General features: G+C 41.4%; 3 protein-coding genes across 3 annotated transcripts; all 3 read right to left on the minus strand.

Annotated features, from left to right (window-relative positions):
- Window positions 1–1132: 1132 nt before the first annotated feature.
- GGS25DRAFT_518867 (uncharacterized protein) lies at window positions 1133–3471 on the minus strand (the record flags this gene model as incomplete). Its single annotated transcript, XM_049263609.1, has 3 exons — window positions 1133–1202; window positions 1272–2640; window positions 2715–3471. 3 exons carry the CDS (start codon window positions 3469–3471, stop codon window positions 1133–1135), a joined length of 2196 nt encoding a protein of 731 aa, XP_049120752.1.
- An 8692-nt stretch (window positions 3472–12163) lies between these two features.
- Window positions 12164–13077, minus strand: GGS25DRAFT_518868 (COX5B-domain-containing protein; the record flags this gene model as incomplete). The annotated part of the gene is made up of 5 exons (XM_049263610.1): window positions 12164–12325; window positions 12426–12526; window positions 12591–12749; window positions 12848–12910; window positions 12987–13077. 5 exons carry the CDS (start codon window positions 13075–13077, stop codon window positions 12164–12166), a joined length of 576 nt encoding a protein of 191 aa, XP_049120753.1.
- Window positions 13078–14161: 1084 nt separating this feature from the next.
- On the minus strand, window positions 14162–15033 carry GGS25DRAFT_154081 (NUDIX hydrolase domain-like protein). The gene has a single exon (XM_049256423.1). The coding sequence runs from the start codon at window positions 14848–14850 to the stop codon at window positions 14320–14322; it is 531 nt and encodes a 176-aa protein (XP_049120754.1). The 5' UTR covers window positions 14851–15033; the 3' UTR covers window positions 14162–14319.
- Window positions 15034–16300: the final 1267 nt, after the last annotated feature.

Here is a 16300-nt window from a genome sequence, read left to right on the forward strand (position 1 = left end):
CAATCCACCCGACCAGGGGGTCAGACCGTCAAAGAAGGAAAGGGCTGCATATTTACCTAGATAGGTACCTTGCTCGCCAGCCACGACGAGATGGATCGGCCGCTACTGTACGGAATCGCGTACGCATCACAGATCCCACAGGGGAACAGACAAGGGTGGGCATATGTATTATGTATTGTATTGTACATTACATGCGCTTTGCCAAAGTGTCGGTAACGTGTGTGGGGCCTTTTCATCTCTTCTTCTTTTCTTTTCTTTTCTTTTTTTTCTTCTTAATTTTGCTTCTTTCCTTTAGTTACTATGTTAGTTACTATGTAGGTAGGCATACCTGTTTATAACTTATATTTGCCTACAACCTCCTTTTATCTTGAGTTGCATCGATACCGAGGTATAGTAGGTAAACACAATGTTTTCACAAATTAGTTTGAAGACGTAAGTCAAAGCGGTAGGTTAGAGAGATAGATAGATTGGTATATTATCCATCCAACTACCCAGTACTTATTACAATCAATCGGCTTCCAGTACAATCCGTAAATGCAATCAATCCGTTTGACCTGCGCCATCGCCCTCATTCCTCCTTACCGTAGCGCCCCTGTCTATAAAGGACATGCATAAGTAGTAAGTAGTGACTAATGTACAATCTTACCGATGGGGAAAAAAAAGTAGGTAATCATGTAAAAGGGGTAAGTAACGGGGAGAGGGTGTCATCTTTATCCCCTATCCCTTCATGCAACCGTATGGGGAGGATGAAATAGTCTGCATCCCAGCGATGGTATCATCTATCCTCCTCTCCTGCACTCACATCCCCTTGAAATGCTGTATAGGGTCTTCTTCTCTTATTAGCCACAGCCGTATTCTGCTGTCCCACCCTACCACCCTTTTGCCCATCCGTTCATCCGGCCCATTTTTCCATCCTGTGAATTGACAGACCTATGCTTAAAATGTCCTAAGAAAACCCGAAAAAGAAAAAGAAACCGAAAAACAGCGATGACAAGCCTTCCGAACCCCTTGCGGTAGAACCTTTAGAGTATGCCCTTGCAAGCCTTATATGCTTACAGGACAGCGCGTATTATTTCTAAGTAGAGTTGAAAAGGAAATGTGATAGGTGATTATATTTCGGAGGGAGGAGGGTTCAAGTTTCCGAGTCCTCGTCAGGCAGCGTCAACGACTCCATCGTCTCCCATAGCTTCTCGACTTGCAGGCTACAGATACGTTAGTTAGAAACAGACCATGCTGACACCATGAAAACTATTTTGAGACGGGCCACTTACCGAGTGCTCTTGGCAAGTTTGATCCCCTTCTTCTTCGCAAATGAGAGGAAGCGCTTCTTAGTTCGCTCTCGCTTGAAGTACGCCAGAGTGTTGCCGCGCTTCTCGTCGGTGATGTACACAATTATCTTTTGGCTGTCTGGCGCATACTTTATTTCAATGATTTCCTCCAAAGACAAATCAAAGTTGATCGGCTTTTGGTAGAAGCCCCAGGTAACCTTTGGATGTACATCTCGCAACACCTGGTGCTCGAACAGGTTCTTCTCCTGTTTCCAGGTCCAGTACTGCGTCACCTCCGGACTGGTGGTCAGAGCTCGCGTCTTAATTTGGTATACGCGCCAGTCAAGATGCATGATTCGGCCTGCGGAGAAAGAGTCTGTCGATGTCCAGCCGCTGTGTTCGAGGTCATCATCCTCGGGCTCCTCCACAGTAAGCACGGGCTCTATTCGTTGACGTTTCTGCAAGCGAGGTGTTACCGGTTCCAAGGGCTCGGACTGTGGCTGCTCAAGCCCCCTTTGCATATCATCTATGCTTGGCGTATCGTCAGGGTCTACCTGGCCGATAGATCGCCGGGCTTTGCGTCGTATTGAACCAGACTCCTGCTTAATTTCCTGGTTTGCCTCTTGCTTAGCCTCCTGCTTAAACTTCTTGGCCGCGGCCTTTTCTGGGTCCTTGTTCAGTTTGTATCCCGACGGCCTTCCGATGTTTCCAAATCCATGCTTCTCTCTCAGATATTTAAGCGAGGCATCGTGATACAAGTCGTGCATAGTCTTGGATAGGTTGAACTTATCTCCCTGAGCTTCCGCAATATCATACATGCGTTGGCGTAGCCACTCGAGTGAAGTCACTTCGAGGTCAAATTTCTTCAGCTCCTCGTGTACGTTGACCAATCGAAACATGGTGTCGTAATTGACGAGCGTCTTGTAGAATTTACCCATCATGTCCTTGCCCACGAATTGGTAGGGATGCCATGATTCATCTTTTATAAAGTCAATAACAGATTGGCCTCGGTTAACTTGGCGATTGGCGAGGAAGATGGTATGGCGTGGGGATTCATTCGATCGTCTAAGTTGATCCAGCTTCTCCTTCCATTTGTCGAGTTGGGGCTGGATAATCGCCTCTAACGGCTCCCACTCGGGATCCCAATACGGGTGGTTGTGGTCGATTCGCTCGAGAGGAATGCCAGCATACATGGCTGGTTCGGTAATAACGTGGCCATCGTCTTTGAAGACCAACTTATCACGAGTGATCTCTTGGCCAGCACTAATAGGTAGTGTCGGATTTTCCGTCAGGGGGACAGAACCCTTCGCACTCGGCAATGATTTTCGGCTGGGCGGAGACTTGGTCTTAGAAGTGCCAGAGTCAGAGCCGGCTACAATAATAGAGTCAGCCAAAAGGAAAAATAAGAAAAAAATAAGGAGTCCGAGATAGGATAAGTAAACTCACGTGTCTTTCCATTTAGCGATCGGCCCGATGAAGGAAAGCTAGGAAGACTATGTCGTTGCTTGGGCTTTAGAAGCCTATCTTTAGTTCGACTCGCTGCGTAACCCTCAGTGGTATTAGGATCCATCTCGCTTCCTACCCCGTTCGGACCCGGGCCTGGCCGAGCACGGTTACCACTGCGCAAGGGCATGGCTCTACCATTAATAGAGTCGGACTCATCCACAGGATTATGGTAAATGCTGCTTAGAAGATTGCCCGGATCTGCTGGAGGCTCTTCGTCCTCTTCTCGGCGGCTGCGTCTCTTAGAGCCGTTGATGCTAGTCCAACCAACTCCATTAGCTTGAGAAGTGGCTGTGTCGCGGTTGCTTTGGCGGCGGCTGCTGCTGCTACTCTTCGGTCGAGCATTTTCTTTGGATACGGCATTATCGCGCGAGCGGACGAACCATTCTTGCTGAGCATGATCTTCTTCTCGACGTTTCTTCGCCATACGGATACTCTCATCTTCAAAGTCTTGAGCCACCCGTTCCTGTCGCTCCTCGTAGTGTTCAATGCTCACGATTACGTTTTGAAGGTCTTGCTCAAGACGGGCCTTCTTGTCGTAACAGTCCACGAGGCGCCTCCTAAGTTCGTCTTGGTGCATGGCATACTCTTTGTTTCGGGCGGCATCATCCTTCTCCCTAGACGATGCGATGTTTCGCCAATATTCCTTCTCCATATCCATCCAATCCTCTTCAGTAGTAGGTTCCTTCTTAGTAGCCATGAGGTCGTCCCCACACTTATCCAACGTTCATGGACTAGAGAGTACTGGTTAATATGCAAATTATAATCTCAACAGAACCGCGAAACTATTCGATTATTTGAATTCGAATTTTGAACATTTCATGTGGAGTGAGATGCGGTGTGAAGTAAAAGAAACCCCCTACCTACTAGGTGGGAGGCATGCATTGATGTAAGGGGTCAGAAGTAGTATGCGTAAGGAGCTTGATTGTGAAGAACCGAACAAAAATAGATATATACCTACCTATGTAGGTATATAATCAACAAATCATGTAGAAAGGGGAAATATGCGAGATATAGTAATGAGGCATCTGGAATATGGTAGGGTAGACTAGGATTTGTTGTGTATTTACGGTGATGCTGGTCGCATCATGGTAACATGTACAGGCAAGGGTGTACTAGCAAAGGGAAGAAATATATTTTACTTACCAGCCTTAAGTGGAACTCTTCAGGCCCCAAGAATGGGGTGTAGGGTGTATTATATTTGCGGTCACGTTGATTGGGTTGGTTGGCTCATATGTAAATAGAATAAATGAGGTATTGATGTTGGTGGTTGGGAAGTTGGAAGATGTGAGGATAGTTAGGTCGTTGAAAGGTGAAGGAGGGTGAAGAAGAAGTTTGAAATATACGAAGTATTTGAATACTGTATGAATTGGGATCCAGGTTGAAGATGAAAGGTAGGTAGGTACCTAAGGATGCATGGAGTTGAGTATGTAGAATGTAAGGTAGCAAGGTAAAAATGTACATATATCAAATTAATGATGTTAGTTAATACTATTACTACCTAGGTAGATATGTAATAGAGGAAGTCGCGTTGCGCGTTTGGGTCGACGTGATGAGATGCACCTAGAAAGAAATTAGATACATGTACATAGGAAGGTACCTAGGTTGATTTTGACGATGCATTTTGGTATGGAAGGTTAGTAGTAGTGTTAATAGAGGTGGTGGTGTTGGTGGTAGGTGACGAAAAGGAAATAAGGAATACGTCGTGTTGCCTTGCTGTGTAAAGGCGAGCCCATCCATATAAGGGTAAATTGTAATGATCGTGATGATACTAGTGACAGGCGCAAGATAAGTAACCTTGGAAGTATATTAAACCCGATATGCAGCATGTAACATGCAACTGGTGTATGATATATGGAATTGGTGTATGGATACGTGTTCGATGAGATATATAAAACAAAAAAAAAACATGAAAATCATAAAAAATACTTTGCAATACTTGCAATACTTACCTATAGAAGCATCCGTAAGATGGCGCGCTAGGTTTAGATAGAAATAATATGTAGGGAATTATTGATGACCGGCTTTAAAGGAGTGACTAACTATTAGGCACCTTTGGTAGGTAGTAGGTAGGCAATCAGATCATCCACACCCACAAGTGCCTTCAATATTTAATGCTCTATATTTCTCCCTTTTCCCGCTTCGGACGGTATCCGGGAATCCGTATGCTTCCAAGGTTGCCACCGACAAAATGTGTACCTGCCGTTGATGAGAACGCTCGTACTCGTCTCTGACAGGCTCGATCCCGGAATGCGCAAGTTCTTGAAAGTGAGAGAATAAGTAAACAGTGCCAAATGGACAACAACTTGAGCCTATTTATGATAGGAAAGGCAAAGAAAAGAAACTGGAGAACGAAAAGGGGTAAGGACCGTAAGGTGCAACATAAGGTAAAGGTACTTTGAGATAGATGGATCTCTTGAGATTTCTAGATACGAGAGCAATACGTTGCGAGGGAGGGCAATAACCTAGCCTATAGGAACGTACTATATTTGGATGGATCACCAAAGTTAGAGAGCAAGGCTATAATGTAGTCTACCCTAGGTAGGCACGTGGAAAACCTGGGAGGGATATATAGATGTGAAATGGTATGGTATAAATGATATATAGGATAACATGTGTATGTGTTTGTAAGTGTTTGTATGTAGGTACAATAGGTACATGCACACATACATGCCAACTACATATGTAGTATGTACTACAATAGGTATGATATGTAGATATGATATGTAGGCAGATATTAGGTAGGGAGGTAGTATCATGTAGCTAGCACGGTATGCTATAGTCGCATGACAGCTTGAATTAATAAGGACAAGAAAGTTACATACATACCTTTCGGGTTTATACTGATTCGTGCTAGTAAGGATGGATCTGACGCTGGTACCGAAAAAGAGGGACAATAGTTATGTTTGATTAAGTATTCGTATGATAGACGAATGGCATACTATTAGTCGCTCGATCCAATCCAATAGTCAAAATCCGATGCTGGTCGATCTACCCAAGTTTGGGTCCAGTCTTGAACAGGCCTGTTGATGCGGCTCCCACTTACAGGGCCCCGTAAGAACTTCGGGAAGATGGCGAGTTTCGGCTGGGGTTGTCTGCTGGATACCGGAAGACGTTGATGACGATTATACCCGGCCTTATAAAAGAGGTGCCCCCTTTTTATGTTTCGTCTGCTTTACGAGCTGTATAGCTTTTGTGCTGCGCCTACGTTAGGCTTCGTGTGCATTACAAGAAGGATGGACCGGATGCTGGGAACGGAACTGAGAGCTATGTATGTAGATGCTAGTTGTTGATGCGCGTTGGAGCTACGCGACGGGGGCTTAAAGATGATGGGCTTGGTAAAGTGCAACTTGGAAAATGGAAAAGAGCATTAAATAATTATAGGTACTAGGCATATAGGTAGGTATGTATGTATGTAGTGACGACGAGTTGGCGAAAGTTGGTAAACTTTGGGTAAGATATTATCCATAAGTTATTTAAGTACATGAGTAATACTGTATGCACTTAAGGGTAGAATAGTCCAGTTCATATGCAGTCTTGGAGTTTTGAATTTAGACTTGGCCATACGTGATCCATAATGTAGATAGGCAGTATATAGACAGTAGAGTAAAGTAGAGACGAATGAGACTCACGCGTGATTGTATTGGTATTGTGTTATGTTGTGTTGTGCTGGATCATATACCGACGCACTACATGTAGGTGAGCTGTGTAGATGTACGCTCGCGTGGGTGACTGAAATTGAAAATTGAAATCGGAAATCGAAAATCGACAAAAAACGGAAAATCCTGTAAGATGTGTAAGAATGGTGGGATGGGATTTTAATATATTAGAATTAATGTAATGTATACATGCGATCATTGATGCTATTGATATGTATGTACCTAGCATATAAGGAGGGAGGGAGATGTGTATTATTTCATATATCTAATATGGATATACCCTAGGTTAGCGTACTAGGTAGTTAGGTACATGTAGGTTTGCATGCCTAGAACATTTTGAGCTTGATAGCTCCTTTTCTTCTTACCTTCTATCTTCCCTTCTTTCCTTTTTTAAATCAGGCAGATAGGGTGGAGGGCCTAGGCAAGTTAGTGCTACGATCCAGTATGTAAGTGATAGTGCCATAGTGGGTAATACCTACCTATAAATGTACATAGCGTAGTAGTACACACTTTAAATCCAGGTACGGAAGGAACATGAGGTAGTTATTCAACTGTTATTGTACAAGGTAGGTAATATCATAATAGGTATGTGTATGTATATCTACATTTACACTATGTCACTGGTATTACACGGTTTACCCATGATGTAAAGTATATCTACCTCATTATAGGTAGCTACGTATATGTATACCATATGCTGCTATCTTGAGGGCCCGGCGTTGATTAAATGTTTCCATTTCGGGACTGCGATTCCATTTTACATATTACAAAACGACACTAACGAGCCATTCGTAATAAGTGCTAACGTGTATTCCTAACGGCAAAACAAGGATGCTAGGCCATTCACCTTTCACATACGTCTCTTATTAGTTCATCCTATTATTGAACAAAATTTGACAAATTTCTTGTTCTTGTTCATGTTGTTTTCTTTTCCTGTTCTGCTTTCCTTCCCCTATATGGAAGGAAGTAAGAGGTATATACATAATGTAAGTAAGGGAAAAAGGGATGGGAGGCGATAGGCGGCGACGTGCACTAATACTACGCCCAATTATTATTGGTGCGGTATGACGCTACATATTTCTCTGACGTTTTAGGTAGAGGTTACCCCCATGCATTATTAGACTCGGGCCACAGGTGTGCAATGTGCATACTAGGTACTACTACCAGGTTACTTACATACATCTGTAGTACCTAGTAACTACATATACGGCATAGTATGTAGGCAGGAGACCAGACGTGCACCTTCAATGTTTAAACAAACATCAATACTAATGATGTACATACCTCAGCTTATTGACCTACCTAGTACGTACGTACATACATACATACATATGTACACACTTACATTATGATATGTACACATTAATTAGCTACAGGTACGGTATTATGTATAGTATCATTATCAATCCCAACCAGCCGAGGTAGTGTATTACGAGCATGACTGGGGAAGGAATGGTATGGGATCATTTGTTTGTTCCTCTGCATAGCCTACTAAGGTCTTATAGTACTTCGGCTTCTGCATACAGTAATTGGGTAGAAGTGTAGGTGCGATCTTGGGCTTAGGTGGATAGGAGGAGGTCTAGCTACACATGGATCTGGATATCTATCTACATACAAGTACACACATCAAATGTTGGCCGGACTAGAAAAAAAAATAGAAACGAAAAAGAAGTGTCTTACTAGTCCCAGAAGACAGGGGATAGATATATGATCATCACATCATGTCATCCATCCAAGTATTAATGTTGGTCGTTGTCAAATTGGAGATAACCAGCTAACCAGCTAACCTACTGTATCTAACCTAACCTACATATACCTAACCGGTTAGTAGGTGAGTAGGCGAGATGTAGTTAATGTAGGCGAGTAAAACGAGATGTGGAAAATAGTATTCCTATGTAGTTGGATCCAAAATTCAAGACTACAGTTATTACAGTACATATATACACATTGAGTAGGTAATATACTTATAAGCAGTGGTAGCTTAAGGTTACCTTGATTAACAGTGATTATAGCAGCTTAAGGCATTATAGTGTGATTAGTTAGTAAGGTTAATATATAAGGCTATAATTTAACTTATAAAGTAGATTAATAATTTAATTAAATCTAAATAATTTACCTTGTTTATATAATAATATTTTAACGTTTATAAAAAAAAAAGTAAATAATTTTGCGTTTTTAAATTAAACGCGTTATAAAATAAAATTACTTAGCCGATATTATAGTTAAAAATATAAAAGGTTTAAAAGTTTGCATTTTATAATTAAAATCGATAATAAAAAATATGATAAAAAAAGATAAAATAAAAAATAATATTAAAAAAAAAATATCCGATATAAAGTTTAAATAACGAGAATTTAAGTGAAAGTTTTATAACGATTTTTATTTATATAAACTTAATAATATATAACTTTAATTTAATGCTTTTTTTATTACATTATAATTAATCGGATTTAAGATTGGTATAATTATTATCGTAATAAACGAATTAAAAATTATAAATATAATTATCGGAAAATTATAAAAAAACTTAATATAATTAATATTTAATTTAAATAATGACTCGGTTATAATTAAATAAATTTAAATAATTTATTAATTATAAAGTAATTAAGTTAAAATATTATTATAAAAAAAGCTTTATAAATTTAAATATAATAATTAAAACCTTATTAATTACGTTATATAATTTATATATTTAATAAATCGTAATAATAATGTAAGTAACGTAATTATTAACATTTAATAATAAATACTTTTCTTAAAAGGCGTATAAAACGAAGTTAAAAAATAGATTATATAATAACGCACTTTTTTACGCGTAATAACGATTAAAATTTAAGCTTTTAAAAATAATTTTATTATAAAATATTAAAATTATATCCCATTTAAGAATAAATATAAAAGTAAAAATAAGAAAATAAATAATATACGACGTAAAAAAATATATAAACGTTATAATAAGAAAAGTTATTAAAAACGTAAATATCTTAAAAATAAGAATAATATAAATAATAAAAACGAGAATATTAATGTAAATTAAAATATTAATAATATTAGATATTTACTATAACTTTTTATAAAATATAAAAAATACGTCAAAAAATTAACCGGTAATAAGGTATATTAAATGAAAAACTTAATAACATTAAGCTAAAAAATGCGTTAAAATCTTAAAATAAGGTTAAAGTTAAAACAAGCGGTATATTAATAAGGCAATATATTAAGGTATAATTAAAGTTAAAGTAATAAAATAATTATAAAACGAGTAAATAATCGAGGGGCGATATATTAAAATATAATTAAAGCTAAAATAATTAAAACAAATTAATATAATAAAATATTAAAGGAAAATAAAACGGCCACATAAAACTAAGCTATTTAAAAACCAAGCTATTTAAAAATTAAAATATATGGATTTTAAGATTTAAGATTCGACGGCATAAATAGGAATAATATTATATTAACCTTAGGTTAAAAAAGCGTGTAAGTAATGGTAGTTTAAGGTTACTTTAATTAATAATGATTATAGCAGTTTAAGGTATTACAGTATAATTAATTAACAAGGCTAATATATAAGGCCACAATTTAACCTATAAAATAAACTAGCAATCTAATTAAACCTGAACAACTTGCCCTGCCCACAGTACTTACATATATGCATGATCTTAGAGAGTGGAGGGTGAGCACTAGATAATTATGTATTATGGATTATCGATTTAGCATCCCCATGGTCCATGGGGATGCTTATTAGGCTTATTAGCGTCTCTCTTACACAACAAAGTACGTGTAATCCACAGATCCCGTTTGGCACGGAGTAACTACATGACATGCGTCTCATGGAACAACATTAGAGTTGAAGGTGCGCAATTGGGTATTTAGATGATAGACGATGTAGGACAGGTAGGCACCTACTAACTACCTATGTAGTAGGTACCTATTCAATGCTTCGTCTCGTCTTGTCCCCACGCCACGGAGATCTCGGCCAAGGGGGGCTTTGCCCATCTTATAGGTATGTATCTATCGCTTGACGTTGAATAATAGGGGAGAGACCCCAATAATATTAACACCGTCACGCTATCACCCATAGTTATGGGCCATGGGATTCACGGTTGGGGGACGACATTAATCATTATTACCATTATTACCATTATTACCACCTAACATTAGGTTAGTCGACACATATATAGGTTATGTACATACATATGTAATGTAGAGGTAGATGTATGTAACTATGTAGGTAAGTTGGATATATGTATGTGTGCAAATATACGACGTACATTACATGTATCGTCATCAATGTATAACTGCCAACCAATGCGATCGGTAGCGGGTACATCTGAATGCTGCTCCCTATAGTTACTTTTTCATCTTATACACCTGCATGTATTGTACAAGCTGAGTTGGTCAAATGTTAAATTGCGCAGGTCATCGCTGTCAGATGTCGTTGTTTAGTTGGTGGCCTCGTAACTACATACCTACTAACTAACTTTTCCGTTATTCCTTACCTATCCTATGCTTCGGTCTCTCTCCCTTGGCCTCTCAGGATTTGGACTCAAAGCCACGGCGCATTGAGCATGGCAAATCCCAAGGTGATACGCATGACATACCTAACTACCTAACTACCTAACCTTTAGGTATGTATTACTCCCAACTGAAAGGGTTATGTATGTATCTCCCAGGGAAGGGATGCTGATGATATAAATAGAGGCTTAGTTCTTACGGATGCCGAAGCAGGCATCAATTATCATTCGTGAGATGTAACCTACATAACACTAACACTATATGTAGAGAGTTCAGCGCATACATATGTACTCCGTCCCTCCGTATCCGATCTAATCTATCAGACTTGGCGCAACTTATTACGGATCCGTACATATGAATATGTATATATATTCGTCTAACTATTTCCACGCTTGAGGATATCTGGAGTATTCACCTTCAACATTGAATTTTCATACACCATATGTGTAATCACTAACACACCATAAAGTGGCCGCCTATCTATAACTACATACAGACATATAATGTACATCACATCTTGATATATCTACATGGTACTACTAGTAGTACATACATACATACGTGTGCGAGGATATGTATTGGTGTCCTACCAGATGAGGCAGTATTAGATGACCACCCCTGTGCCAGGCCTTCCGATATCCGAACGTCTGCTGCTTTATGCACGAATGATCTTGCCAGTCTGGTATCCGAACCGAACAAACCAAAGTGCAATCATATTTCCACTAACCTTAAGCTACCAGGTCTACCGGGTATCTATATTTACTGTATCACTTTCCTGTTAGCACTGTGCACTGTATACTACATGTGCGAAGGATGCATTCCATCATGATCATTGCGAACAACAAATATTATAGTCGGCAGATACGTAATATTAATATCAATTGTTTGGTCCTAAATAGGTGAAAGCAAAAGACAACTTTGCCCCGATACAGATACATCTAACTTACCTAATTAATACGACTATGACAGTTGTAAGTAAATACCTACATATGTACCGTCCTTGGGTATGTGATGTAGTGCTACTAGGAATTGTGTTAGGATAATGGACAGCATGTGCAACTACTGTAAGATTGGTTGTTTTCTTTCTAGAGAGTCTTCCCCAATATACAAGACAAGTCTAGAGCTGTCGCCTTCTCTGTCGCCTTCTCTGTCGCCTTCTCCCATGCAACCTTCCCCGCCCCGGCCCCTACATCCATGCTATGGGGCACATGTTTACCAGTACTGAGGCTTGACGTAGTCGGCGAACGTCTTGGGCTCCACGTAGCCGTGATGGTCGTGGCCATGGCCGTGATGGTCATCCTGGGGTCCAATGTATTCCATCTTGTAAACGCTGCCGCATTCAGGGCACCGCTCGACCGGTCGCTCGCGAGACATCTGTTTGCATATTATTAATCAAAGGATTCATTTAGCTCGAATTCGCCAATATAGAGAAATCGCATTGGCATCGAATCCAAGAATGGGGGGAAACACATACGCCGAGCCAAGTAACAATATGGGAATCGGCCGGGAAGCCGGTGCAGCCGGCATATTGCTCATCGCCAGCAGACGGGACCATGATAGGGTTGTCGACAGTGCCTATAATATACTGTTAAAGATTCCATCCCACCATGCTCTCCTCAAAGACAGAGTAAGGTCGTACCTAGTCGCGAAGCATCCAGAGGTCGCATGTCGAAGACATCCACACCCTCCATCTTTCCGAGGATCTCCAATCGCTCCAGACCAGTCGACTGTTCGAGATCGGTAGGCACGGTACCGGGGGCGGCACCGGGTCCAATTAGGTCTTCTTCGGTCCTTACTTCTGTATCGTGTGGACGCAATGTCCAAAGTCAATAAAACTTGTTCTTGTTCATACGTATTTCCCATATAAAAATCCAACTGATATCGAGGAAGTCGCACCATTAAAAGTCTTGATCTTTCGTCCACCACTAGCAGCATGGGTCTCGACGTTCTTCGCTTCACCTAGAGGCTCCAAATCAGCATTGGTGATGGTGACAAAGTCGCATCGTACGATGCTGCATTTTTTTCGGGTCCTTACGGCGAATAGCCGAGACTGCAAAACTGCGTCTAACGACGGGAGAGACAGCGGCTCGACGGGCGACAGCCACAGCAGATCGTTGCAAAAACATGGTGGTCGGTCGCAATTGGAAGGATTATTGATGATAGAAAAGGTTTCGAGGTTTCGAGGTTTCGAGGTTCGGTAGGTTGTTTTGTTCCAATTTTTGATTTCCTCGTTTGGCGAGGTTTCGGTTAGTTAGTTGGGAGTTGGGAAGAAGGATTTGCGGATTTGCGAGTGGTTTTGATTTGACCATGTCAATTGCTCCTCCTCTGCTTTGCTCTTTCTGGCTCCTGCCCAATCGCCAAGTTCCCTTTTCCATTTAAAAGAGCGTAAGTAATCCCCACCTCCACAAGCTCCACTCTATTTACTTTAGTATCTAACTACTATCAATCCATGGATGTATTAGTCAACCAACTAATCACATGATCTTAGTGCTACTCTGCCGGTTTGACTTCTACTTAGATCTACAGTCAGACCTTATCGATTATTGGCTACTTTTCCTTACATCTACCACATTTACCACATTTACCATACATACATGTATCTCATACATATATCATATATGTTAGACACCCAAATAAGCCATTTCGTCGTATTCTTGCCTGTCAAATTTGATTTATTTCTGACTTCTGCATGTCTTTGTTGCAGCATTACTTCCTGCGAATCAGTCACATCCGCACAACTCACCCGATTATAAAAATGCCGACAGTCTAGACTCTACACCCTACACTCTAGACCACCCACTATGCCATTGGACTTATATTTCACTTACTATTAAAGGCACTTCTCGACGTGTCGAAGATGACTATGCAGGCCATATGGAAGTATCCCGACTTGTGCGTTGTCCCAACTTTGCTTTTACAAAAAACCGACTACACACCATGGTGCATATTCCCAGCGCCCCGTATATGTCAATGTCAGCCCTTCAATAGCACAATCCAAGATCGTGGAGATACACCGCCAATGGCCACTTGCATCGAAAGCCCAAGACGGTGAAGAGTTGTAACAGAATCTCTAACGAGCACGGCAATCTATTCGACATGGTGGCGTTACCGGCATCTAGAGCAACTTGCTGTTCGAAAATGTCTCACTTGCTGTAGCTATGACCCAGAGCAAGAATTTTCAGGTAAGTAGGTGAGCATTGCTCAAAGTCAATTGTGCCCATACAAGGCTTCTGAGATGCAGTACTCCCAAGCTACCTAGTGCAGGCCGGCCAGCACAACCACGCGCGCAATATGAAAACGGAATTCCCACTCTATTTTGTGAAGAATGTCATGCTATAGCTATGCCAGAGCTACCCGTCACAATCATCTCAAGACTGCGTTTTCTTCACCAGCTCGAAAGCCTCATATACCGCAAGCTCTTGCTCCTTGAATGTGTACTTGAACTTGACATCGCCGCACCTGTGAGCTCTAGCCTCTTCCTCGGTGACCCACAAGTACGCCTGATGCTCATTTGGATCGAGCGTAACTTCGTAATCTTCCACCTCGGTCAGAAAGGAGTATTTGCACATGCGTCGCTGCCGCCCGAGAAAGAATATAAGGGGTTCTCCCACGAGGGAAACAATAGACTTAGCACGTAGTCCACTCTCCTCCCATAGCTCGCGTGCTACGGCGTGTAACAAAGACTCGTCTTCGAAGTCGCACGCCCCGCCTGGTATCTCCCATAGCGACGGCAACGAGTCGTGCGCTGCTCGTTGCACAAGCAGCAGCTTGCCCTCCGGGTTGAAGACGAAGGCGCTGACGGCTACTCCTTCGAGTTTCGGGTGCGCTTCCAGATATTTCCCCATTGATAGTTGGAATGGGGCTAGGGAGGGTGCAACAGTGAAGGTCGTCGGCGCCATTTGGTTTTCTTGACAGAACAATGGTAGGCACTAAGTATCTAGCAGGTATGCTCTTTAGATAACTTGAAACCAAGCAGAATAGTCAGACCCGTCTTTTTCCGGCTACTCGTTCGTTAGCGTGATGTAGGCTAGACTGGGTAGGTAATAAGTAGGTAATATGATACATCCGTCTTATATGAGAAAGATGAATGACTTCAAATGTTGTTCTTGTCCTTGGTCTTTTGAAGTGGCAGCCTGGTCTTAAATATGCTCTCAAAAGGACCAGAGTATGACTGACTAGGTATGACTATGTTCTAACTTAGTGCCCCCCGTCCCCCCGGGAGCAGCCAAGGATCTGGGACTAGTGAACTGATCGCAGAGCAAAAAATGACCAGTCAAAAGCCGAGATTTGTCCTTCTAGAGCACGTAAGACGGACAAGGGGACAGCTGAGGCTGCATCACATGCCCGGGGGTGGTAAAAGACTGAAGCTCCGGTTGCTGGATTCTCCTTCCGGGACAACCCTAGAACTGGATCATGGTAGGTTATGTAAGTATTTACCAAGCAACCACCACCGCTTGTGTCTGAGTGAAACAGCCTTGGAAGCAACCTGATTGCCATGTGTCGTTTCCGATTTTTGAGGAAGACCAACAAACAGTACTAGCTTTGGTTACCTACGTAGGGTAGTTAGGTTACCAAGCTTCGTAGGTAAGAAGCAATCATCACGATCAGTAAGACGAGCCGGAGAATGTCTAATGTCTTTCGGCAGAGGGAGGCGCGGACTGGCTTACCCCATACCTATCACAACACGCGGAGATGCATTGTGTATCTGATGTATGCAGTTCGGCGATGCAGTCGGCAGGGTTGCTATGTATGTATGTAGGTGTAGGTGTAGGTGCTGTGTACTACAGAGTACATACATACCTAGGTTAGAGACTTACCAAGCCTTGGGTTGGTAAATACGAGCATTGATGAATGTGCATACTACTAGCACAGGCACCTATCAAAGTACACTGCATACATGGCTGCAGTGATGACATTGAAAAAGCCATATCCGATGTCCATACGTAGCAGAAACCGTTAAGCCACAACCGACCCGATAGGCAGTTAGTACTACATCGCATACTGCATTTTCATATGTAAGTAAGATCCGTTCGGGACTGACAGGGATTGCCGTCTAGGTAAAATCGGACCGTGACAAGATACCGGGACAATGCTACCAGAGACTATGTAGGTGTGTAGCAACTTGAAATGAAAATCGGATGTTTCAAAAACACACGAAGAACTCTATCAGTTTGAACTAATGCTGTGTCGGATAGACACCTAGGCATGTAACTACCTAACCTAGTACACTACTACATATGTAGGTAACACACCATTCAAACTCAATCAATTATCAATATCAGTAGGTAACTTAGGGTACCTATCCTGGGTACCTACCTAGGTATAACTAGTAACTACAGGGTAGTAAAA

Source organism: Hypoxylon fragiforme (assembly GCF_022984875.1).
Source record: "Hypoxylon fragiforme strain CBS 206.31 chromosome Unknown GGS25scaffold_2, whole genome shotgun sequence".
Classification (NCBI taxonomy): Eukaryota; Fungi; Ascomycota; class Sordariomycetes; order Xylariales; family Hypoxylaceae; genus Hypoxylon; species Hypoxylon fragiforme.

Bases quoted from the DNA above. Each gene is read 5' to 3' on its own strand.
- GGS25DRAFT_154081 (XM_049256423.1), bottom strand. From the start codon at position 14,850: ATGGCGCCGACGACCTTCACTGTTGCACCCTCCCTAGCCCCATTCCAA.